Here is a 25,678-nt window from a genome sequence, read left to right on the forward strand (position 1 = left end):
AGGAGCCGCCCCTTGACATTGTCTCACAGGTGTGAGGCACTTGCTCCCTGCGTGGATGAGGAACAGGGCTGCAGGAAGGATGAGTCAACTCACAATGGCACCATGGTCCAGGAGGCCATTCAAGAATGGGGAGCAAAAAGACAGATTGTAATTCTAGGGAATTCCACCGTCGGGGGATAGACAGTATCCTTTGCGCACTGGATAGAGAATCCCGCATGGTGTGTTGCCTGCCTGGTGCCAGGCACCTCTGACCGGCTTGAGAGGATACTAGAGTGAGTGAGGAGGAGGATCCAGTTGTTGTGATCCATGTAGGTACCAACAACATAGGCAGGCTAAGGAAAAAAAAAGGCCTGTTTTGGGATTATGAAAAGCTAGGAACAAAATAAAAAACAGGTCTTCAAGGATCATAATCTCTGGATTGCTGCCCGAGCCATGTGCAAATTGGCATAGGGAGGTGAGGATCAGGGAAGTAAACACGAGGCTAGAAGAGTTGTGTGGGAAAGAGGGTTTCTTTTTCATGGGGCACGAGCATCAGTTCTGGGGCAGGAGGGATCTATATTGCTGGGATGGACTCCACCTGAACAGGGCCAGGTCCCAGTGTTCTGGCGGAAAGGGTAAATAGGGTGGTTAATAGGACTTTAAACTAGTAAGTAGGGGGGAAAGGAGAAGTGAGCATAGAGGGAGAATAACAATTAATGTAAGGCAAAGCAGCCGGCTAGCAGGTGATGAGGAAGCTACAACTCCGTTGAAAATTAGGAAAAAAGTTAAGGGGAAGGAGAACTCGAGTTGTTAGTAATGGAGGTAATAGGACCCAAAAAAGGTGCAAAAATTGGCATAAGGGCACTTTATCTGAATGCCCGGAGCATTTGAAACAAGGTAGATGAGTTGACGGTGCAAATCATGGCAAATGGGTATGATTTAGTGGCTATTACAGAGACATCGATGGTCATGACTGAGAGTTAAATATCCAGGGGTATCAAACTGTTCGGAAGGACAAACAGGAACGTAAGGGAAGTTGTGTTGCTCTTTTAAGGATGCTATCAAGGCAGTAGTGAGAGATGATATAGGTTTTACTGAACAAAATGTTGAATCCATTTGGGTGGAAGTCACTGATAGGTGTGGTCTATACCACCAAATAACGACATCGTGGTGAGGTGGGTAGTAAACATAGAAATAGCTAATACATGCAATAATGGTACAGCAATTATCATGAGGGATTTTAATCTACATATCGGCAGCCTTGTGGAGGGGTTCAGAGGATGCCTCCGTGATAATTTCCCTGAATAATATGTAATGGAACCTACGAGGGAGCAAGCTATCCTAGATCTAGTCCTGTGTAACGTGGAATAATGAATGATCTCACAGTTAGGGATCCTCTTGGAAAGAGTGATCACAGTATGGTTGAATTTAAAATACAGATGGAGCATGAGAAAATTAAATCCAGTACCCATTGAACATTACAGCGCAGTACAGGCCCTTCAGCCCTCGATGGTTTCACAGGTCGGTGCAACAATCTGAAGCCCATCTAACCTACACTATTCCATTAACATCCATATGTTTATCTAATGACCATTTAAATGCCCTTAAAGTTGGCGAGTCTACTACTGTTGCAGACAAGGCATTCCACGCCCTTACTACTGAGTAGAGAACCTACCTATGACTCTATTAAGTCGCTTCTTAACCTACTTGCCTCTAATGAAAACATCCTCAAAACCCTCTGCCTTTCCTCATAAGACCTTCTCTCCATACCAGGCAACATCGTGGTAAATCTTCTCTGCACACTGTCCAATGCTTCCACATCCTTCCTGTAATGCGGCGACTAGAACTGTGCGCAATACTCCAAATGTGGCTGCACCAGAGTTTTGTACAGCAACAACATGACCTCATGACTCTGAAACTCAATTCCTCTACCAATAAAACCTAACACACCGTATGCCTTCTTAACAACCTCATCAACCTGGGTGTCCTGTGCTTAAACAAAGGAGACTATGAAGGAATGAGGAAGGAGTTAGCCAAGGTAGAATGGGAGCAAAAACTTTATGGTGGGTCAATCGAGGAACAGTGGAGGACTTTCAGAACAAGTTTTCACAGTGCTCAGCAGAAGTATATTCCAGTGATAAGGAAGAACTGTTGAAAAAGAGAGCGAGCCATGGATGCCTAAGGAAAAATAAAGGAAAGTATCAGATTGAAAAAAAACACACACAAAAAAGCGAAGAGTAGTGGAAACCAGTAGACTGGGAAATCTTTAAAGGCCAACAGGAAGCCATTAAAAAGGTAAAAAGAAAAGTAAGAGAGATTATGAGAGGAAACTAACTCAGAATATAAAAACAGGCAGCAAACGTTTCTATAAATAAGTAAATCGTAAAAAAGCAATGAAGGTAAACGTTGCTCCTCTAGAGGATGAGAAGGCTGATATAATAACTGGGAATGAGGAAATAGCCAAGACGTTAAACCGTTATTTTGTGTCGGTCTTCACAGTGGAAGACACAAGTAACATGCCAAAAATTGATGGCAAGAAGGTGAGAGCAGTTAAGGACCTAGAAACTATCATTATCACTAAGGAGGCAGTGCTGAGCAAGCTAATGGGGCTAAAGGTAGACAAATCTCCTGGCCCTGATGAAATGTATCCCAGGCTACTAAAAGAGGTGACGGGGGAAGTAGCAAATGTACTAGTAATTATTTACCGAAATTAACTGGACTCTGGGGTGGTTCCTGCGAATTGGAAAACAGCCAATGTGACGCCACTGGTTAAAAAAGGAAGTAGACAAAAAGCAGGTAGTTATAGGCCAGTTAGCTTAACTTCGGTGGTGGGAAAATGCTTGAATCTATCATTAACAAAGAAATAGCAAGACATCTGGATATAAATTGTCCCATTGGGAGCACCCAGCATTGGTTCATGAAGGGTAGGTCATGTTGAACTAATTTGGTGGAATTCTTTGTGGACATTACTTGTATGGTGGACAATGGGGAACCTGTGACAAAAAGTGTTGCTGGAAAAGCTCAGCAGGTCTGGCAGCATCTGTGGAGGAGAAAACAGTTAACGTTTCGGGTCCGGTGATCCTGATTGATTCTGGCGAACCTGTGTGGTGTATCTGGATTTCGAGAAGATATTTGACAAGGTGCCACCCCAAACGCTGCTACATAAGATAAAGTCGCATGGGATTGCAGGTGATGTATTGGCATGGATAGCGGATTGGTTGACCAGTAGAAAGCAGAGAGTAGGGCTAAATGGGTGTTTTTCTGGTTGGCAGTCAGTGGCTAGTATTCTGCCTCAGGGATCAGTATTGGGACCTCAATTGTTTACAATTTACATAGATGATTTGGAACTGGGGATTAAGTGTGATGTGTCAAAATTTGCAGAATACACTAAGATGAGTGGTAGATCGGAGTGTGCCAAAGACACTGAAAGTCTGCAGAGGGATGTAGATAGTCTAAGTGAGTGGACAAAGGTCTGGCAAATGCAGTACAATGTTGATAAGCGTGAGGTCATCTATTTTGGTAGGAATAACAGCAAAATGGACTATGTTTTAAATGGTGAAAAATTGCACCATGCTGCTGTGCGAAGGGACTTGGGTGTCCTTATGCATGAATCGCTAAAAGTAGGATTGCAGGTGCAGCAGATAATTAAAAGGGCAAATGGAATTTTGTCTGTCATTGCTGGAGGGATGGAGTTTAAAAACAGGGAGGTTATGCTGCAGCCATATAGGGTCCTGGTGAGGCCATACCTGGAGTAGTGTGTGCAGTTTTGGTCTTCTTACTTGAGAAGATATATTAGCACTGGAGGGCGTGCAGAGGAGATTCACTTTGTTGATTCCAGAGTTGAAAGGGTTGGATTATGAGGAGAGACTGAGTAGACTGGGCTTATACTCATTGGATTTCAGAAGAATGAAGGGAGATCTTATAGATACATATAAGAATATGAAGGAAATAGATAAAGTGGAGGCAGGGAGGTTGTTTCCGCTAGCAGGTGAAACTAGGACTAGGGGGCATGGCCTCAAAATAAAGGAAAGCCAATGTAGGATTGAGGTCAGGAGGAACTTCTTCACCCAAAGGGTTGTGAATCTGTGGAATTCCCTGCCCAGTGAAGCAGTTGAAGCTACCTCATTGTTTCTACGGCAAGGCTAGATACATTTTTGAACAGTAAAGGAATTAAGGGTTATGGTGAGTGAGCAGGTAAATGGAGCTGGCTCTCAAAGATCAGCCATGATCTTATTAAATGGCGGGGCAGGCTCAAGGAGCCGCATGGCCGCCTCCTGCTTCTCATTCTTATGTTCTCACCTTAAAAATATGCCCTCTGTCTTGAAATCGCCTGACCTTGAAAAAAGACAACTACTATTATTTTATAAACTTCTAAGGGGTTGCCTGTCATCCTCCTATCCTCCTATGCTCCATTGACAAAGGTACCAGCCTGTCCAGCCTTTCTTTTGAACTCAAACCTTCCATACCCAGCAACATCCTGGTAAATCTCTTTTGAACCCTTTCTCGTTTGATAATATCCTTCCTATAACTGTGCAACCAACACTAGACACAGTATCCTGAAGAGGCCTCACCAATGTCCTATACAACCTCAACATGACTTCCCAACTCAAAGTTGTACTCAAGGTAATGAAGGCAACATGCCAAATGCTTTTTTTAAACCAACTTGTCTATGTGTGATGCAAATTTCAAAAAATTATGTTAACTGCACTGCTAAGTCCCTCTGTTCTACAACACTAGCCATGGCCCTACCATTAATTGTAGAAGTTCTACACTGGTCTCTTCTACCAAAATGCAATACCTCACATTTATCCAGATTTACCATTTGGAAAACTTCCGTCACTGTCTGCTATGCCACTAATTTTGGTGACATCCACAACTTTCTAACCACACCTTCTATATTCTCATCCAAATCACTTTTTTAAAAGACAAACAAGACAGGACCCAGAACCCATCCCTATGGAAGACTGCTGATCACAGGCCTCCAGTCCAAAAAGCAACCTTTCACTGTTACTTTCTTTCTCCTGCTATTAAGCCAAGTATGTATACAATTGGCAAACATGAATCCCATGTGACCTAATATTACAAATTAGTCTACCAAGTGGAACCTTGTCAGAGGCTTTACTAAAATCCAAATAATCAACGTCTGCTACTCTGCCATTGTCAACATTTTTGAGTTTTTTGAGGAAGTTACCAATCAAATTTGAGAGATGTGATTTTTCCTTGCACAAAACCATGCTGACTATCCCTAATCAATTTTTGCCTCTAAATGGCCGTAAATCCTATTTTTTTTCATAATCACCTCCAACAATTTACCCACAGCTGAAGTCACACTCAGGCCTATAGTTCACCAGTTTCTCCTTAAACCTTTCTCAAAGATACAACATTAGCCACCTCCACTCATTAGGCACCACACCCATAGTTATGGATGAAGCAACTATTTTGGCAAGTGGTCGCTCAGTTTCCTCCCATATTTCCCACAATGTTCTGAGATAGATTAGATCCTGGAGATTTATACACCTTTATATTCTTTAAGGCTTCCTTTAATGTGAACTGTCTTTAAAAACATCAAAGTTTATTTCTCTGTATTCCCTAGACTCCATTTCTTTCTCATCAGTTTAAAAACTAATGCAAAATATTTATATAGTTTCTCTCCTATCTCTTGGGGTTCAACACAGATAACCTCCTTGATCTTTAAGAGGCCCTACACTCTCTTCAGTTACTCTCTGGCTCTTAATGTATCTTTGGATTATCCTTAACCTTATCTGCCAACGCTATCTCAATAGCCTCTCTTTGCCTTCTTGATTTCTTTCTTAAGAATGCTCCTACACTCTTTATATTGATTAAGAGATTCAATTGAACCAAGTTTTCTATATCTAAAATAAGATTCTCTTTTATTTTTAACTAGAACCTCAATATGTTTATTAGTCCATTGCTCCTTAATCTTACCAGCCTAACTGTTTACTCTGATAGGGTGAGTTTTGAGTCTAGATGACTCTTCTTCAGAGCTTAAGATTGGTGTTGGGTCTATTTGTATATGGTCAGTAAGCTTGCAGATGATGTCAAAGTTGGTAATATAGTGGACAGTGAAGAAGGGTGAATGGGCTAAAGAGTGGCTGATGGAATTTTGTGCAATAAGGCAGGACAGTACAGCCCAGGAACAGGCCCTTTGGCCCACAATGTTATGCAAACATGATACCAAATTTAACTAATGCCTTCTGCTTGCACAAGGCCCATATCCTTCCATTTTTAGCTTATTCACGTGCTTATCAAAAAGCCCCTTAAATGTCCTATTATATCTGCCACCTCCCCCTACCCCTGGCAGCATGTTCCAGGCACCTACTAGTCTCTGTGGGGGGGAAAAAAAACCTTGCCCCTCATATCTCCTTTGAACCCCCCCCCCCCTTACCTTAAATACATGCCCTTTAGTTGTAGGCATTTTCAATTCTTGGAAAAATATTCTGGCTGTCAACCTTATCTATACCTCTCATAATTTTATAAACTTCTGTCTGGTCTCCCTTCAGCCTCCGGCACTCTAGAGAAAATAACCCTGATTTTTCCTGTCTCTCCTTCTAGTTCATCCCCTCTAATTCGGGCAGCATTATGGTAAACCTCTTCTGGACCCCCTCCAAAGCCTCCACGTCCTTCAGGTGGTGACCAGAATTGAATGCAGTACTCTAAATGTGGTGTAAATGGAGTCTTATTTAGCTGCAACATGACATCCTGACACTTAATGCAAGCATGCCATACACCTTCTTTACCACCCCATCTACTTGTGTGGCCACTTTCAGAGAGCTATGGACTAGGACCCCAAAATCCCTCTGTACATCAGTGCTGTTAAGGGCCCTGCCGCTAACTGTATACTTTTCCTAAACTTTTGATTTCCCAAAGTGCAACACGTTTACCCAGATTAAACTCCATCTGCCATTTCTCCGTTCATATCTGCAACTGATCTATGTCCCGCTGCATCCTTTGACAGCCTTCTATGCTATCGACAACTCCATCGATCTTTGTGTCACCTGCAAACTTACTAACCCACCTATCTAAGACAATTATATAAATCACAAGCAACAGAGATCCTGTACAGACCCTTGCACCAGTCACGGACCTCCAGCCAAAAAAACACCCAACCGTCACTACTCCTGTCTTCTATGTTGTCAGTTCTGAATCGAAATGACCAAGTAACCGTGGATCCCATGTATCTTAGTCTTCTCAGTGAGACTCCCAAAAGACACCTTGTTGAAAGCCTTACTAAAATCCATGTAAACAGCATCCACTGCTGTACCCTTCATTGATCACCCTCATCACTTCTTCAAAAAAAAAATGAAATTAGAAAAACATGACCTGCACAAAGCCATACTGACTGTCCAAAATTAGGGCATGCACATGAATCATATCGCTAAGAAACCTCTCTAATAGCTTACCAACCTCTGATGTGAAATTCATCGGTTTATTGTGTCCTGGATTGTCCCTATTTCCCCCTCTTGAATAATGTTAGCTACTCACCAATCCTCAGCAACCTGCCCAGTAGTGAAAGCATACAAAGATCAAGGCCCCAGCAATCTCCTCTTTTTCCTCCATGCTCTTCAAGAGACCGAACACCACTTGCTTTCCTGATCTCAAAATGCCCGAGCATATTAGCAAGCCCCACACTAATTCAATACTCCCCATGTCCTTCTCCTTGGTGAATACTGACCCACAGCACTTGTTTGGGATCTTGACTATATCCTCTGCCCCCAAGCACAAGCCCCCACCTTTTATCCTTGAATGGTCCTACTTCCTCCTTATTTATTCTCGTTGCTCTCCTAATTTCCTGCTTGACCTCTTTCCTGTTGTCTTTATATTCATCATAAATTCTGTCTGACTTTAGCTTCCTAAACTTTATATATGCTTCCTTTTCCTTTTTGACTACATTCACAATCTCCCTCATCATCCAAGGGTCCCATGCCTTGCCATCCTTGTCCTTCCTCCTTACTGGAATGTACCAATCCTGAACTCTGATCAGCCGGTCTTTAAACAATTTCCCACATGTCAAATGTGGACTTGCTCAATAACAGCTGCTCCCAATTAGCACTTCCTAACTGCCACCCAATACTGAATAATTTGATCTCCCCCCAATTTTAGTAGACTTCTAGTAATGTCCTGACTTATCCTTTTATAGCTATTTGATAACTTAAGGAGTTATAGAACATAGAACATTACAGCACAGTACAGGCCCTTTGGCCCTCGATGTTGTGCCGACCTGCCGACATTCTGTTGATTACTGCTTCAAGAGCCCAGTATGTCTGTAAGCCAAGGACAAGAACAATACCAGTTGTGATCACTATTTCCAGAATGCTCTCCCACTGTAAGGTCAGTTACCTAGCCAGGCTTATTGGCCAATATAAGGTCCTGTATGGCCTGGTGGTTGGTTAGAGGGGAGGGGGGTGGCGGTCACAGCAGCAGACAGGTGGCTATAGTATAATTTTCAAATATGCAGGTATTACATTTTGCAGGACTTACACAATTAAAAGTAGGGCCTTGGGTAGTGCTGTACAATAGAGAGACCGAGGGGTTCAGGTATATAACCCTTTGAAGTTTGCATCACATAGATAGTATGGTTAAGAAGGTGTTTAGCAAGCTTGCTTTCATTGCCCAGACCTTTGTGTCTAGGAGTTGGGACGTTACGTTGAGGTTGTACAAGATGTTACAAGGCCTCTTCTAGAATCCTGTGTCCAGTTCTGGTTGCTGTGTTATAGGAAGGAAATTATTAAGCTGGATAGTGTTTGGAAGGGATCCAGCAGGATATTGCTGGAATGGATGGTTTGAGATATAAGGATAGGATAGATAGACTGAGACTTTTTTCCCTGGTTTGTAGGATGTTAAGGGGTGACTTTAGAGGTATATAAAATTGAGAGGTGTCCATAAGTTGAATGGCAGGTGCCTTTTCTCTAGGGTGGGGAATTGCAAGACCAGAGGACACATTTCTAAGGTAAGAGAAGAAAGATTAACAAAAAACCATGAGTTTTGTGTGTGTGTGTGTGGTGGGGGGGGGGGTGGGAGAGAGGTGGTGGTAGTGCTGCAGTGGGGGTGGGGTCAGTTTTTTTACACAGTGTTTTGTGTGGTGGGGGGGGGGGAGGGAGGGAGAGGTGGTGGTAGTGCTGCAGTGGGGGTGGGGTCAGTTTTTTACAGTGTTTTGTGTGGTGGAGGGGGGGAGGGAGGGAGAGGTGGTGGTAGTGCTGCAGTGGGGGTGGGGTCAGTTTTTTTACACAGTGTTTTGTGTGGTGGGGGGGGGAGGGAGGGAGAGGTGGTGGTAGTGCTGCAGTGGGGGTGGGGTCAGTTTTTTTACACAGTGTTTTGTGTGGTGGGGGGGGGAGGGAGGGAGAGGTGGTGGTAGTGCTGCAGTGGGGGTGGGGTCAGTTTTTTTACACAGTGTTTTGTGTGGTGGGGGGGGGAGGGAGGGAGAGGTGGTGGTAGTGCTGCAGTGGGGGTGGGGTCAGTTTTTTTACACAGTGTTTTGTGTGGTGGGGGGGGGAGGGAGAGGTGGTGGTAGTGCTGCAGTGGGGGTGGGGTCAGTTTTTTACAGTGTTTTGTGTGGTGGGGGGGGGGAGGGAGGGAGAGGTGGTGGTAGTGCTGCAGTGGGGGTGGGGTCAGTTTTTTTTACACAGTGTTTTGTGTGGTGGGGGGGGGAGGGAGAGGTGGTGGTAGTGCTGCAGTGGGGGTGGGGTCAGTTTTTTACAGTGTTTTGTGTGGTGGGGGGGGGGGGTGGGAGAGAGGTGGTGGTAGTGCTGCAGTGGGGGTGGGGTCAGTTTTTTTACACAGTGTTTTGTGTGGTGGGGGGGGGAGGGAGGGAGAGGTGGTGGTAGTGCTGCAGTGGGGGTGGGGTCAGTTTTTTACAGTGTTTTGTGTGGTGGAGGGGGGGAGGGAGGGAGAGGTGGTGGTAGTGCTGCAGTGGGGGTGGGGTCAGTTTTTTTACACAGTGTTTTGTGTGGTGGAGGGGGGGAGGGAGGGAGAGGTGGTGGTAGTGCTGCAGTGGGGGTGGGGTCAGTTTTTTTACACAGTGTTTTGTGTGGTGGAGGGGGGGAGGGAGGGAGAGGTGGTGGTAGTGCTGCAGTGGGGGTGGGGTCAGTTTTTTTACACAGTGTTTTGTGTGGTGGGGGGGGAGGGAGGGAGAGGTGGTGGTAGTGCTGCAGTGGGGGTGGGGTCAGTTTTTTTACACAGTGTTTTGTGTGCTGAATGAACTTTCAGAGGATGTGGTGAATGCTGGTAATTATGCTTAAATAAGGTAAGTACGTGAATAGGAAAGGTTTGGAGGGATATGGCCAAGTGTAGGACTAGTTTAGTTTGGGATTATGGTCAGTATAAATTGTTTGGACTGAAGGGTCTGTTTCCATGCTGCATGACTATTATCTCCAAAAAAAGTCTTAATTTCTCCAGTTTATCTACATATCTGTAGCCCTCATCTATTCTTGTGAATCATCTGAACACTCTTAAATGCATTTGCAATGTAATTTCAGGCTTCAATCATTAATTAGCGCTGAGTTGAGTTTCTGAACTGCCACTTTCCCACGATACCTATCTTGTGTATTAAAAAGCCTTTTTTCACCAGCAAGCTGGGAAATGGCTTTGGAAAATTTATTAATCAGACACTACAACTTTGTAAGATAACAAAGTGTGGAGCTGGATGAACACAGCAGGCCAAGCAGCATCTCAGGAGCACAAAAGCTGACGTTTCGAGCCAAGACCTTTCATCAGAGAGGGGGATGGGGAGAGGGAACTGGAATAAATAGGGAGGGGGGGGAGGCGGACCGAAGATGGAGAGAAAAGAAGATAGGTAGACAGGAGGTAGGGAGGGGATAGGTCAGTTCAGGGAAGATGGACAGGTCAAGGAGGCGGGATGAGGTGGTAGGTAGGATATGGAGGTGTGGCTTGAGGTGGGAGGAAGGGATGGGTGAGAGGAAGAACAGGTTAGGGAAGCAGAGACAGGGTGAGCTGGTTTTGTGATGCAGTGAGGGGAGGGGAAGAACTGGGCAGGTTTTGGGATGCAGTGGGGGAAAGGGAGATTTTGAAGCTTGTGAAGTCCACATTGATACCATTGGGCTGCAGGGTTCCCAAGCGGAATGAGTTGCTGTTCTTGCAACCTTCGGGTGGCATCATTGTGGCACTGCAGGAGGCCCATGATGGACATGTCGTCTGAGGAATGGGAGGGGGAGTTGAGGCCTGACCAATCCCCCTACACCGACACCCTCATCTGCCTAGCTGAACTCGTCCTTACCCTCAACCCTTCTCTTTCGATTCCTCCCACTTCCTACAGACAAAGAGGGTGGCCATGGGTACCTGCATGGGCCCAAGCTATGCCTGCCTCTTTGTAGGTTATGTGGAACAGGCACTCTTCCGCACCTACACAGGCCCCAACCCCACCTCTTCCTCCGTTACATTGATGACTGTATCGGCGCCGCCTCTTGCTCCCCAGAGGAGCTCGAACAGTTCATCCACTTCACCAACACCTTCCACCCCAACCTCAAGTTCACCTGGGCCATCTCCAGCACATCCCTCACCTTCCTGGACCTCTCAGTCTCCGTCTCAAGTAACCAGCTAGAAACTGATGTCCATTTCAAGCCCACTGACTCCCACAGCTACCTAGAATACACCTCCCACCCACCCTACTGCAGAAATTCCATCCCCTATTCCCAATTCCTCTGCTGCATCTGCTCCCAGGATGAGGCATTCCACTCCCGCACATCCCAGATGTCCATGTCCTTCAAGGACCGCAACATCCCCACCCGCTGCAGTGGTCGAGAATGCCCTTGACCGCAACTCCCGCATTTCCCGCAACACATCCCTCACACCCCGCCCCCGCCACAACCACCCATAGAGGATCCCCCTTGTTCTCACATACCACCCCACCAACCTCCAGATACAACGTATCATCCTCCAACACTTCTGCCATCTACAATCCGACCCCACCACCCAAGCTATTTTTCCATCCCCACCCTTGTCTGCCTTCCGGAGAGACCACTCTCCCTTGTTTGCTCCACACTGCCCTCCAACCCCACCACACCCGGCACCTTCTCCGACAACCGCAGGAAGTGCTACACTTGCCCCCACACCACCTCCCTCACCCCTATCCCAGGCCCCAAGATGACCTTCCATATCAAGCAGATGTTCACCTGCACATCTGCCAATGTGGTATATTGTATCCATTGTGGCCTCCTCTACATTGGGGAAACCAAACAGAGGCTTGGGGATCGCTTTGCAGAACACCTCCGCTCGGTTCGCAACAAACAACTGCACCTCCCAGTCGTAAACCATTTCAACTCCCCCTCCCATTCCTCAGACGACATGTCCATCGTGGGCTTCCTGCAGTGCCACAATGATGCCACCCGAAGGTTGGAAGAATAGCAACTCATATTCCGCTTAGGAACCCTGCAGCCCAATGGTATCAGTGTGGACTTCATAAGCTTCAAAATCTCCCCTTCCCCCACTGCATCCCAAAACCAGCCCAGTTCTTCCCCTCCCCCCACTGCATCCCAAAACCAGCCCAGCTCGTCCCCACCCCCCACTGCATCACAAAACCAGCTCAGCCTGTCTCTGCTTCCCTAACCTGTTCTTCCTCTCACCCATCCCTTCCTCCCACCTCAAGCCGCACCTCCATATCCTACCTACCACCTCATCCCGCCTCCTTGACCTGTCTATCTTCCCTGGACTGACCTATCCCCTCCCTATCTCCTCACCTATACTCTCGTCTCTACCTATCTTCTTTTCTCTCCATCTTGGGTCCACCCCCCCCTCCCTATTTATTCCAGTTCCCTCTCCTCATCCCCCTCTCTGATGAAGGGTCTAGGCCGAAACGTCAGCTTTTGTGCTCCTGAGATGCTGCTTGGCCTGCTGTGTTCATCCAGCTCCACATTTTGTTATCTTGGATTCTCCAGCATCTGCAGTTCCCATTATCACCACAACTTTGTATTTTGTTTTACTGTTTGAATAATATATGCCTGAATGAAGGGCCTTTGATCTTGATTATTATTGGACTAAAGAAAAACCCATGAATAAAGAATGTGCATTTGAAATAAACTAAAATTGAGAGTTGAATTCAACAGAAATTCTTTCTTATCTTAGAAAGGAAATAATCGTTGGAATGCCTTGGAAGCGCCGGAGTCCCTCCTGTATCCCTGGGATTCGAAATCCACATATATCAGATGCCCCTCATTTTTTGATAAATTTGTAAGTGATGCCAATGTAATGATTAGTGTGATTCTCTTATTTACTCATGTATCTTTATTTTTAAACTTGGCTCTTTACCTCCTTTCTCTTTGTCTGTCTGTCTGGGTGGCTCTCTCGCTCACTCTCTTCCTCCCCCCACCCCGTTTTTCTGGCGCTCGCCCGCACTCTGTCTTGCCCGCGCGCCCATGCTCTCTCCTCCTCCGGTCTCTGTCTCTCTCCCCCCTTTTCTTTCCGCCCCCTCTTGCGCTCTCTCTCCCTGCCCTTATGCTTAAACATGTTTGTGATGACAGCAATGTTTCATAGGAGCAGAGGTCAAATTAAGCCAGATTTAACCAGTACAAATTAATCTTTGGTAACACTTCCACTAGAGCCCAGCGGACACGGTTGTCAGTCTTGGGTGGATGGGATTGGGTGATGAGTTCAGAATCACTCCCATCAGCTGTTAACAGGACAATATCTTGAGTCATTGACCAGAACGCAGACTTTCACAAAAATGCTTAAGGACCAAATTATTGTCTCTTGGTAGATGAGTACATTGTGTAAATGATGAGGTATTTTTATACAAACACCGATAATAAAGGTCAGAGAATATTCATGCAGTGCCGGTATCACACTGGTGATTTCTAGACCCAACTTGAAACCTAACTGGACGGCTGATTTAAAAAAAATTGTGGCCATAAGACTGTGTCATTTACTGAAATTCTGTAATAAAATAATTCACTCCTGGATGAGTTTTGGACAGATAACGCTCTCAGCTTGATACCATCCAGATTAAAGCAGCCCACTGCATTAGAGCACAAGAATTAGGAACAGGAGTTGGCCATTCAACCCTTCAAGCATGCCCTACCATTCTATAAGATCATAGCTTATCTACCCTGGGGCTGAACTCCTTATTGCTGTCAACTTCTCAAAAATCTGTCTTCCCCCTCTTTAAAATCTTTGCGATCAAGTCCCCTCAACTCTTTTGCGTAGAGAATTCCAGATAGTCATGACCCTCTGAATTCCAGATATTCATTACCCCGCCCCGAGACAAAATTCCTTCATGTGTCAATTTTATGGGAATGTCCACTAGTTCGAGATTTCCGTACTAGTGCAAATGTTCTGTCAACCCTCGCTGTCAAAACCTCTTAGAATCTCGGTTGTTTCAGTAAGATCACCCCTTGTTCTTCTAACTCTAATGAATAAGGGCTGAACCTGATTAACCATTCTTGATACCGGGTATCAGCCTAGTGGATCTTCTGAACTGCGTCAAGTGCCAGTAAATCCTTCCTTAAATGCAGGGATGAAAACTGTACACAGTATTCCAAAGTGCAATTTCACCAACTCCTTGTGTAGTTGTAACAAGATTTTTCTGTTATGATCTCCAACCCTTAGCAATAAAGGGCAAATGAGCAATTAGCATCTTTTCCATCATTTCAGCCATTCACCCCCTGCACATCTGCACTCTGGCTGCAATATGTACCCTTTACAAGGCACACCACAACAACTAAGTTTCTTTGACAGAACTTTCCCAACCCCTGTCACCTACAAGGGCAAAGGCAGCTGGCATGTGGGAACATCACCACCTGTAATTTGATCTCCAAGTCACACTTCAACCAAACATGGAAAATAACACCATTATTCATCACTTCATGAAAATCACAGAAGTCCCTCCCTAACAGTGCTTTGGGTGTCTGTACACCAAATGCATTGCAGTGATTCAAGAAGGCAGCTTGGTACCAACTTTTAAAGGGCATATAGAGATGAGGGAAATCAATGCTGACCCAACCAGCAAAGCACCATGTCCCCAAATGAATGAAAAATAAATTTTCTTCATCAGATTGTTTTAAAAGTCATCTGACTTTCCCAATTCAAGAGCCTTTGCCACCAGTCATCTGAATGCAACAAGTTTGCAGGCTGCCTAAACTTGAGCAGCATTCGTGTTGCTTTCGTAATATTTGATTTTCTTCTGTTGGAAATTCCTACTCAACAGTGGAACCTAGAAGTTTGCTGTATACAAGATTCTGGAGAACTTAACATTAATGTATTTTGTCTTATAAACCATTTTGTATTTCAAACTAAGTTTCCTTTAATATTTCCAGGTACCATGGAAAGTTTTTTTTCTCCATCTGGAAGAGCATGTTGTTTGTGCATACTTTTGTGATATAGTTTGAATCCAAATTATTTTTTTAAAACTTGAAATGCAGTTAACAGTTTGAAGGCTATTTTAGTAGGCTAAGTGTTTAGGTTTTTGGATTTGTGTAGTATTATTGCCAGAATTGAGTTCAAAGCCACCAATATCATGAGAGAGATTACATTTCTAAGTTATGAGGATCGCTGCCCATTAGGTTTGCCCTTCTTTGTCAGTTTCTTTTCTGATTCTGGTACAAACTGTTCCTGTTTTCTGCTTAAAGCCCAGTTGGGTGTGGAACAGATGGGTACCTACAACTAGATTGTTTTATTTATCCACACAATATGGGTGTCACTAATTACAATTCATCTACATTGCTTGAGTCTGGAGTCATATCGGCCAGAATATGCAGGGTCTTAGTGAACCAGATGGGGTTTTTTTTTAATGACAGTTGACATTAGGTCAACTTTCCTTTCCAAACTTTTAAATTTTAAAGATGGCATGGTGGGATCTGAACTTGTGTTCCCAGAACATTGGCCTGTAGTTCTAGATCCCGATTTCAGTGACATTCCCACTATGCTGTTGCCTCCCCTTTGGAAAGCCAAAGGTGATGAAGTATGGCCGGGCCATTGTTTAATTGTTCCCTCTGTCCAGGAACATTGGAACCTGCAGGATATTGAGCCATACCTTTTCTGTCTATCTGATAACATCTGTAAAGAATGAAATGCTACATGTCACTGTTAAGCTTCTCTGTCCCATGTCTTGATCATGCCCACTCTCTGATTTGTGTATTTGTCATGCTTGAATTTGACTTCCTTGTCGGTCGTCTTCCTGTCCTTAGACCAAAGAGCCCAGTTGTCCTCAGTCCATTGAAAATGCCTACGTCTTGCTATACCTGGGAGATTCCGTTACCACTGACCACATCTCGCCTGCAGGCAGTATAGCTCGCAACAGTGCTGCTGCCAGATACCTGACCCGCAACGGGTAAGTGTTTGTTTTAAATTATAGAAAGTATTTCTAATGACTCTCAATTTATTAACTTTCATTTGGGCACTTACTTTAAAAAAAATTAAGTAGTTATTGGATCCTGTACTTTTTCTCAAGCTTCTCTGGCAGAAAGAGAAGAGGCAACCTAATTGAATATTTTGTTTCATAAAGGTCACAAAATTCTCTTCAAAATGGCAAGATGACAAAATTGTTAGCTGTGAGTAATTTACATTTTGGAGTGAGATTTTCTTTTGAGGAATATGAGAAGGTCGTTGACACCTTGAATCTGTTCTGGTATAGATTTGAATTGTAGAACATAAAAATGAAACAGATTTGGGTCATTCAGAATTTCAAACCAGCTGTGCCTTTCAGTATGATCATGGTTGATCATCCAAGTCCGTAACCTCTTCCCATTTTTTATGCATGTCTTTTGATCTCTTTAGCCCCAAGAACTATTTTTAAGTCTCTGAAGAAATTTTTCCTCGTCTAAGTCCTTAAATGCCTTACCACGTATCCTTAAACTGACCTATGATCTGGACACCCCATCATCAGGAACGTTCTTACTGCATTTACCTGTCTCTTTCTGTTAAAATTTTATATGTTTCTGTGTGATTTCCCCTTCATTCTAGTAAACCCCGGTGACTGTCACCCTAATTATTCCAGTGTCTCTCTATATTTTAATCCTGTCATCTCAGGAATCAGTCTGGTAAACATTCATTGCACTCCCTCCATAGTCAGAACATCATTCCTCACATAGAGACCAAAACTGCAAATAATACTTCAGGTCTGATTTCACAAAGGCCCTGTACAACTGCAGTAAAGCATCCCTGCTCCTGTACTCGAATCCTGTTGCTACGAAGGCCAACATGCCATTTAGCATCTTCACTCCCTGCTACACTTGCAAACTCGCCTTCAGTGACTGATGAACAAAGACCCCTGGGTCTCTTTGCACCTTCGCATCTGCATGGTAACAATCTACCCACTTTAGCTTTATGTCCCTGATAACCTCACCCAACAAAAAGCTCTCCAACCCACTAGAAAGTTTCCCTGGTAATTTGGGGGAATGATTTGCCAGACTGCTACCTTTTTTGGGGGAGTGGGGAAAAAGCTTTCTTAATGCAAGCACTCACAGGGAATGCTGATGTACAGACTGATTACAATGAAAAGTAACATCATTCACCAATGCAGTTGAAAACTATCTATCTCTGTGTCCTCTTCGAGATCAGCCTAGTCAGTTATAGGAAATTAGACTTGTAGTTATCATTTGTTTTCATGTCTGTTTTACATGAAAGTACTTGCAGAGTCACTAAACCACTGTGTAAAAGATTAACAAATGGGGTATTCTGCATTTGGAGAGCATGTTTTTACGTAGAATCTGATCAAGTTAAACGGGGCGTCTGTGACTAAGGTCACTGTGAGCATCAGTCCCAATTGGGAACTTGACCGAATTCATCCTCTGTACTTCATATCAGAGCACTTTAGGGTTAATGACAGTACCTCTATTAATCAACCACCTCATGTTATCCATTAATTCAAATTAACAAGTGATTTGAAATAAAATATTCAATAGTTAACAGAACAGTGGTCCTAACTGTGTCTGAATTTTTGTTTTAAACTTAGCCTCACACCCCGTGAGTTCAATTCTTATGGAGCGCGAAGGGGTAATGATGCTGTGATGACCCGAGGGACATTTGCCAACATCAGGCTCCTAAATAAGTTTATTGGCAAAACTGCTCCTAAAACAATACACATCCCATCTGGTCAAACAGTAAGTATTCAGCACCATTGGAGCTTTAAAGCAAAAGTAAAAGTGTTAACATTTTTCTTTTTTAAAACTCACCTTTTTTGATGTAGCCTTTTACCTTTACAGCTGGACGTGTTTGATGCAGCTGAACGCTACCAAAGGGAAGGCTTTCCGCTGATTATTTTGGCTGGGAAAAGATACGGCTCGGGTAGTTCAAGGGACTGGGCTGCCAAAGGACCTTATTTACTGGTAAAACTTGATTCTGTACATCCTGTAAAACCTGCCTTGGCTTAACTTCTGTTAAAGTTGCTGGTTTTATTTCTGCTGTTGTGGTCTAATGTTTGCAGGGTGTCAAAGCCATTCTAGCAGAGAGTTATGAGAAGATGCACAAGAACCACTTGATCGGTATGGGTGTCATTCCTCTTCAATTCCTTCCTGAGGAAAGCGTTGACAAATTAGGACTGACTGGAAAAGAGCAGTACACAATAACAATTCCTAATGAACTGTGCCCTGGAACGACAGTCAGTGTAACAGTATGTATAGCAAAGATTTTATATTTTAACTCATTGCTAGTGCTGATGTAGTTGACTTTTGCCCATGCTCACATCCCACATGTAGTGTTAAGGGAAGGTTTTAAAGGGATATATTCTCCTTGCATGTTTCTGACTTTCCTTAAACTATCTTGCATTGCTTTTTTGTCATCCTGTGTTAGCTTCTAAAGAAAACTTGAATTCGTAAAGTTCTGGAGAAATCATAAGAGGTGGAAAGTGTCTTTTCCTTTCTGGCATTCTGTTTCATAGAGACCATTGGAGATTAGGACATTGAACGCACTTAAGGTTGCCAGTTTTTTTTATTGACACGGGGTAAGATCAGGGTTCTGGGCAGGATAGAGTTAAGGGCACCATCAGATTTTATTGTTTTTATTGAATGGTTGAGCAGGCTTGAGGGATCAAATAGCCTACTCCTGATTCTTGTGTTCCTTTGTGTTTTCTTTACTGCTATCATCCTTCCTCCCTCTCTCCGGGGAGAGCAGTTCTATCCTTTACTCATGAGCCTGCTTTGGCAGTTCTGCCACACTCTGAGCATCACAGCCAAACAATATCCTGATTCAGTTTCCAAATCTAATATGCTGTTTCCACAGAACCATTGAAAAAGGAATCCTTCTATTTACTTTTCCTCCTTTGGCCACAAGGCACTCACGCTGTGTACTTTAAGCAGTTCACAGCTCAGTAGAGAGGCAGGGGCTTGTGTCTGAAGTGCTGCTGAATTGGAGTGACCTGAATGTTTTAACCAGCTGAGAATTGAGCAACAGTTGGTGCCTTGTTACAAAAGGGATTTATTCCAGTGGTTTGCCCGCACGTAACAGCTGCAGAGCATGTTGCATCTTGTCCTTGTTCAGTAACCGGTGAATGAATGTTTTATAAAGTAACAACTAGCAGAAGCATGGTACAGTGTAGTAGAAAGCTTTGGAACTTGGAGGTAATTTTTTAAAAAATTACTTTGAAGGGCACTTTATAAAGTGAGTGCTTGTATTTCTTAGATAGTAGGAACTGCAGATGCTGGAGAATCTGAGATAACAAGGTGTAGAGCAGGTAAAGCAACATCAGAGGAGCAGGAAGGCTGATGTTTCAGGCCTGGACACTTCTTCAGAAATGGCTATGGGGAAGGGGGTTCTGAAATAAATAGGGAGGCGGGGGGTGGATAGAAGATAGATAAAAGAGGAGATAAGTGGAGGGGAGACAGATAGGTCAGAGGTGGGGTGGAGCCAATAAAGCTGAGTATAGTTGGGGAGTTAGGGAAGGGATAGGTCAGTCCAGGGAGGATGGACAGGTCAAAGGGGCGGGATGAAGCTAGTAGGTAGGAGATGGGGGGTGGGGCCTGAGGTGGGAGGAGAGGATAGGTGGGAGAAAGGACAGATTTGGGAGGCAGGGATAGTCTGGGCTGGTTTTGGGATGCAGTCGGGGGAGGGGAGATTTTGAAGTTTGTGAAGGCTACATTAGACTGCAGGGTTCCCAAGTGAAGTATAAGGTGCTGTTCCTGCAACCTGCGGGTGGCATTGTTGTGGTACTTCAGGAGGCCCAGGATGGGCATGTCGTCTGAGGAATGGGAGGGGAATTGAAATGGTTCACAACTAGGAGGTGCGGTTGTTTAGTGCAAGCTGAGCGTAGGTGTTCCGCAAAGCAGTCCCAAAGCCTCCGCTTGGTTTCCCCAAAGTAGAGAATGCCACATTGGGTACAGCGGATGCAGTATACCACATTAGCAGATGTGCAGGTGAACATCTGCTTAATGTGGAAGGTCTTGTTGGGGCCTGGGATGGGGGTGAGGGGGGAGGTGCAGGGGCAGGTGTAGCTCTTCTTGCGGTTGCAGGAAAAAGTGCTGGGTGTGGTGGGGCTGGAGGGGAGTGTGGAGTGGACGAGGGAGTCACGGAGAGAGTGGTCCCTCTGGAAAACATATAAGGGTGGGGATGGAAAATGTCTTTGGTCGTAGGGTCAGATTGCAGATAGCAGACGTGTCAGAGGATGTTCCACACCCATCTCCCCGTAATAACAACCAAAATAGAATCCCCCTCATCCTCACGTACCACCCCACCAACCTCCAGATCCAACGCATCATCCTCTTGACACCTGCCCCTACACCTCCCCCCTCGCCCCCGTCCCGGGCCCCAACCTGCACATCTGCTAATGTGGTATACTGCATCCGTTGTGGCATCGTCTACATGGGGAAACCAAGCAGAGGCTTGGAGACCGTTTTGCGGAACACCTACGCTTGGTTTGCGACAAGCAACCGCACCTCTCAGTTGCGAACCATTTCAACTTCCCCTCCCATTCCTCAGATGACATGTCCATTCTGGCCTCCTGCAGTGCCACAATGATGCCACGTGAAGGTTGTAGGAACAGCAACTCATATTCCGCTTGGGAAACCCGCAGCCCAATGGTATCAATGTGGCCTTCACAAGCTTCAAAATCTCCCCCTCCCCCATTGCATCCCAAAACCAGCCCAGCTTGTCCCACCTCCCTAACCTGTCCCTCCTCCCACCTCAAGCTGCACCCCCATCTCCTACCTACTAACCTCATCCCGCACCCTTGACCTGTCTCTTCCCTAACTCCCCACCTACACTCACCTTTACTGGCTCCATCCCTGCCCCTTTGACCTCTCTGTCCCCTCCCCACCCATCCTCTCCCTTATCCATCTTCTATCAGCCTCCCCGTCTGTCCCATTTTATTTCAGAACCCTCTTCCCCTCCACCATTTCTGAAGAAGGGTCTAGGACCGAAACGTCAGCTTTCCTGCTCCTCTGCTGTTTTGCCTGCTGTGTTCATCCAGCACCACACCTTGTTATCTCTGCTTGTATTTCTTACACTGTCAGTGCAGCAGCTGTAACCTGAGGTGCTCCTTTTCCACAAGAGAAACACAGTCCTTTACAATGGGTTTTCTTACATTTTATTTTAATCTGATAAGCTCGGTGCCAACCATTCTACATTTGATTTGTTTTAATTATTTCCAGTCTTGGTAGCACTGAGACCAGGCCCAGCACTTAATTTTCTCAATTGTGAAAAAAGGCAAATTGCTTACAAAGCAGCAGTTCTGTTTTTCTCCTTCTACTTGGGTTGCCCCGAATCGAAATCAAGTTGCTGTACATAATATAGGGTTTCTGGTTTTGGCCTTCAACATTTAGCCCTCTACCACTCTCATATCCTCTGGTTAAAAACAAGAAGTAGCAATCTAAGATATCTCAAAGTGTTCTTCGTGACTCACTGAGAGGTTCAGGACTCTGCTGGCAGGATTGGCATTTGTTGGCCATCCGCAGTTGTGTTTGAATGTTGTGGGATATTTTAGCTCTTAAAGTATCAGCATTGTTGAGGGTGGTTGGCTTGCCGAGCTGGTTTGTTGTTCCACAGATGTTTCATTACCGTGCTGGGTAACATCCTCGGTGCAGCCTCTGATGAAGCATCGGTGTGTTTTCCTGCCTGGTTTTTAAACTCTGGGTTCCATTGCGATGGATTGCCTCATTTTCGAGTTTCCTCCGTAGTGGAATGTCTATGGGGTTGAGTTCAATGTGTTGATGAATGATGTGCTTAGTGGAGTGCCATGCTTCCAGGAATTCTTGTGCTTGTCTCTGCCTAACCTGTCCCAGGATCTTGGTGTTGTTCCAGTCAAAGTGGTGGTTCTCCTTGTCCACGTGGATTAAGGTGAGTGAGTATTGGTCGTGTCTTTTTATAGCCAGTTGTTGTTCATATACTCTTGTTGTTAGTTTCCCTCCAGTTTGTCCAATGTAGTGCTTCTCGTGATCTCTGCAGGGGATCTTGTAGATAACATTGTCCCTGTCCTTGGTGGGGAGTGGGTCTTTAGTGCAGATCATAGGGTTGATGTGGGCTTGTGTGCCACTCTGATGCCCAGCGGTCGTAGGAGTCTTGAGGTGAGGTCTGATATAATGTCATGTGATGAGCATGTCGGGGAATGTAGACTCTTTCTGATGCTGTTCCTGTAGGCATCCCCTGACCCAGTTCTTTGGATATCCATTATCTTTGAACACTTGGAAGAGGTATTTTTCCTCGTATTGGCATAGTTCCATGTTGTTGCCCACCAGAACTAAAGACCCTCTGCCTGCCATGGACAGGACCAATGTCATCTATAAGATCCCCTCCAGAGACTGTGAGAAACACTACATCGGACAAACAGGAAGGCAACTAACAAGAGTATATGAACACCAACTGGATATAAAAAGACATGACCAATACTCACTCATCTCAATCCACATGGACAAGGAGAACCACCACTTCAACTGGGACAACACCAAGATCCTGAGGCAGGTTAGACAGAGACAAGCACGAGAATTCCTAGAATCATGCTATTAATAAACACATTGGACTTGACCCCATATACATTCCACTACGGAGGATACCCGGAAGTGAGGCAATTTATCATGATAGACCCCAGAGTTTACAAACCAGGCGGGGAAACACACCGATGCTGCACTGAGGATGTTTCCGAGCACGGTAACGAAACGTCTGTGGAACAACAAACCAGCTCGGCGAGCCAACCAACCTCAGCACCCACAACCTGAGGTACAGATCTACTCCAAGACCTTAAGTGTCAGCATTTCCAACTTAACCCTAAAACTGCTGTTGGTGACCTTGGCCTGATTGATCTTCCCTGTGATAAAACTGTGTGGGAGTTGTGTGGCTGTCCAGAATCTCTTTTAAAATGTCAGCCTTTCAGCCAAATTGCAGAATCTGCAGTATCGCCTTTTTGCTTTCCATTTCTAGTTGTGACAGTGAGATTGGACAGGGGAGGCAGGAAATGGGCAGATTTTAAGTGATGTCAAACTACCTGCAGGTTCTTGAGAATGTCTTAACTAGACCTGGACCATAAAATGTAAGAGGAGAAGTAGGCCATTCAACCCATTAAGATGCTGTAGTAATCAATGAAATAATTACTGATTTCATAATCCTCAACTGCACTCTCATGCCTTTTCCCCCATAGCCTTTAATCCCGTTACTATCTCAGCTTTGAATATTCTTAACAGCCTCACCTTAGCAGCCCTCTGCAGCAAAGAATTCCACAAATTCATTATCCTCTGAGAGAACAAAAATCCTCCTTGTCTCTCTCATAGAATTCACAGAGTCTCTACACTGTGGAAGCAGGCCATTTGAGTCCACACTGACCCTCTAAAGACCATCCCACCCAGACACATGCCCACTCTGCTGTCCCAGTAACCCTGCATTCCCCTTGGCTAATCCACCTAGTCTGCGCATCTTTGAACTGTGGGAGGAAAACAACACCTGGAGGAAACTCACACAGGGAGAATGTGCACACTCCACACAGACAGTCACCCGAGGCTGGAATCAACACGGGCCCATGACAGTGTGAGGCAGCAGTGCTAACAACTGAGCCTCCATGACACCCTCAGCTACTGGCCACCTATCTTAAATGTGTGATCTCTTAGTCTGAGTTGATGCCCAATAGAGGAAACACCCCGTTCCCAAATTCCCTTAGAATCTTGTATGTTTCAATAAGGTCACTTCTCATTCTCCTTAATTCCAATGAGGATGCGCCGATCCTACTGAAGCAGTTCTCATAAGACAGTCGTTCCATATCTGCTATTAGCCTAGTGAACCTTCTCTGGACTGCCTGTAGACCTAATCATGTCTGCTGCTTGCGATTCCTGTTTCAAATACCCTTCTAATATGAGTTGGCAACTGAAGGCAAAATACAGCAGATGCTGGAAATGTGGAGTAAAGTCAGAAAATGCTGTGAGCACTCAGCAGGTCACGCAGCATTTTTGGATAGATTTAATGTTGTAGTACATCATCCTGAAATATGAGCTCCCTTTCTCTGTCCACTGCTGCCAACCATGTCTCCTCCAGCATTTTCAGCACTTTGAACACAAAAGTTCAAAACCTTAATCAGTACAAGAATGAAAGTGTGCTTTTGTTTGTCCCATGGTCTAACTGGATATTAAAAATTTTGTCTTGCAGACAAATACACGAAAGGCATTCAAAGTCGTAGCTAAGTTTGACAATGAAATGGAAATCACCTTTTACAAGCAAGGTGGCATTTTGAACTATGTCGCTCGAAAGATGTTATAATAGCCCCTGCATCTTTTGACTTCGTCTGCAACTGTGGTTGAAACATGGCTGAGGTTCTGTCCACAGGTGACATCATTTTTGTTCAGTGCCATCGGAGTGGAGGATGTAACAGTTGGAAGTCTTCAATGCTAGGCATAGTATATGCTTCCCAACTTTGTCTCCACCTCAGAGCCTGGCTGTGAATGGAGTCCTTGCCTTGCAAGTACACCTGATTTCTGCCTTTTGATCTTATAATCGCTGTATTAATTTTTCATACATTTTCGTAACTTAAACGCATGTATCGAATGTGTGTGTTGCAAAACGGACTCATTTCAGATTTGAAGATATACTACGAAATGACATTACTCATTCAGTTCGCCACTGCCTCTCTCCAGCCAAGGTTTTGTTGATGTGGGATATATTTTTTTTAAATCACACTGTTTGACAGCAGACATCCCATCTTTTTCAAGTCCTGCTTTTATCATGCTTTTAACCTCACTTCTGCCTTCAGTTTTCCGAACTTCAAAACATAAGGTGACGATGAGCATTCAAATACTGTGAAACAAGGCTGTCTGGGTGGGAGGTAGAGGTTACAACTGACAAACTGCGAAAAACTTGGGATAGAAGCACTGGGGTGGGGGAAGGGGAGAAAATGTTTTGGGATTTTAATTGCTGTCTGTGTAAGCAGCGAGAAGCCATCAGACTGTTTGGTAATGTATGATAGATGTCCAAGCAAATGTATTTCAGTGGTAACTCTACTGTATAAATGCTACTGATGAACTGTACATTTTTAATAGGTTGTAAGAATAAACAAGTAAATGCTTAAAACCTAGATCATGCTGTTTGCACTGTAAAAAGCCCAGCTTCCTCAAAGCTCTCAAAATATGGATATTCATATCAAGTGAGTCAGTCATTGCTCTGCTTAATGGGCTAGTATATTAGCAGAGTAGAAATCACCTTGAGTATCTGGTTCTTTGACTGCATTTTATTTATCCGTTCGTCGATGGGGGCCTTGCTTGCTGGACTAATATTTATTACCCAACCCTAATTGCCCAGTAGGCAGTTAAGAGTCAACCACATTGCTTCAGTT

At 44.6% G+C, this 25,678-nt stretch overlaps 1 protein-coding gene across 1 annotated transcript in view; it reads left to right on the forward strand.

Moving 5' to 3' along the window:
• The window catches only part of ireb2 (iron-responsive element binding protein 2), a 77,495-nt gene extending 52,075 nt beyond the window's left edge, over positions 1 to 25,420 (forward strand). Inside the window, exons 17-22 of the mRNA XM_059640118.1 lie at positions 13,075 to 13,179; positions 16,131 to 16,273; positions 17,897 to 18,044; positions 18,147 to 18,269; positions 18,368 to 18,553; positions 24,499 to 25,420. Of these exons, the coding sequence (XP_059496101.1) occupies positions 13,075 to 13,179; positions 16,131 to 16,273; positions 17,897 to 18,044; positions 18,147 to 18,269; positions 18,368 to 18,553; positions 24,499 to 24,609 (816 nt within the window). The 3' untranslated portion in view covers positions 24,610 to 25,420. The remainder of the gene's footprint in view (positions 1 to 13,074; positions 13,180 to 16,130; positions 16,274 to 17,896; positions 18,045 to 18,146; positions 18,270 to 18,367; positions 18,554 to 24,498) is intronic.
• Positions 25,421 to 25,678: the final 258 nt, after the last annotated feature.

Source organism: Stegostoma tigrinum, chromosome 36, assembly GCF_030684315.1.
Source record: "Stegostoma tigrinum isolate sSteTig4 chromosome 36, sSteTig4.hap1, whole genome shotgun sequence".
Classification (NCBI taxonomy): domain Eukaryota; kingdom Metazoa; phylum Chordata; class Chondrichthyes; order Orectolobiformes; family Stegostomatidae; genus Stegostoma; species Stegostoma tigrinum.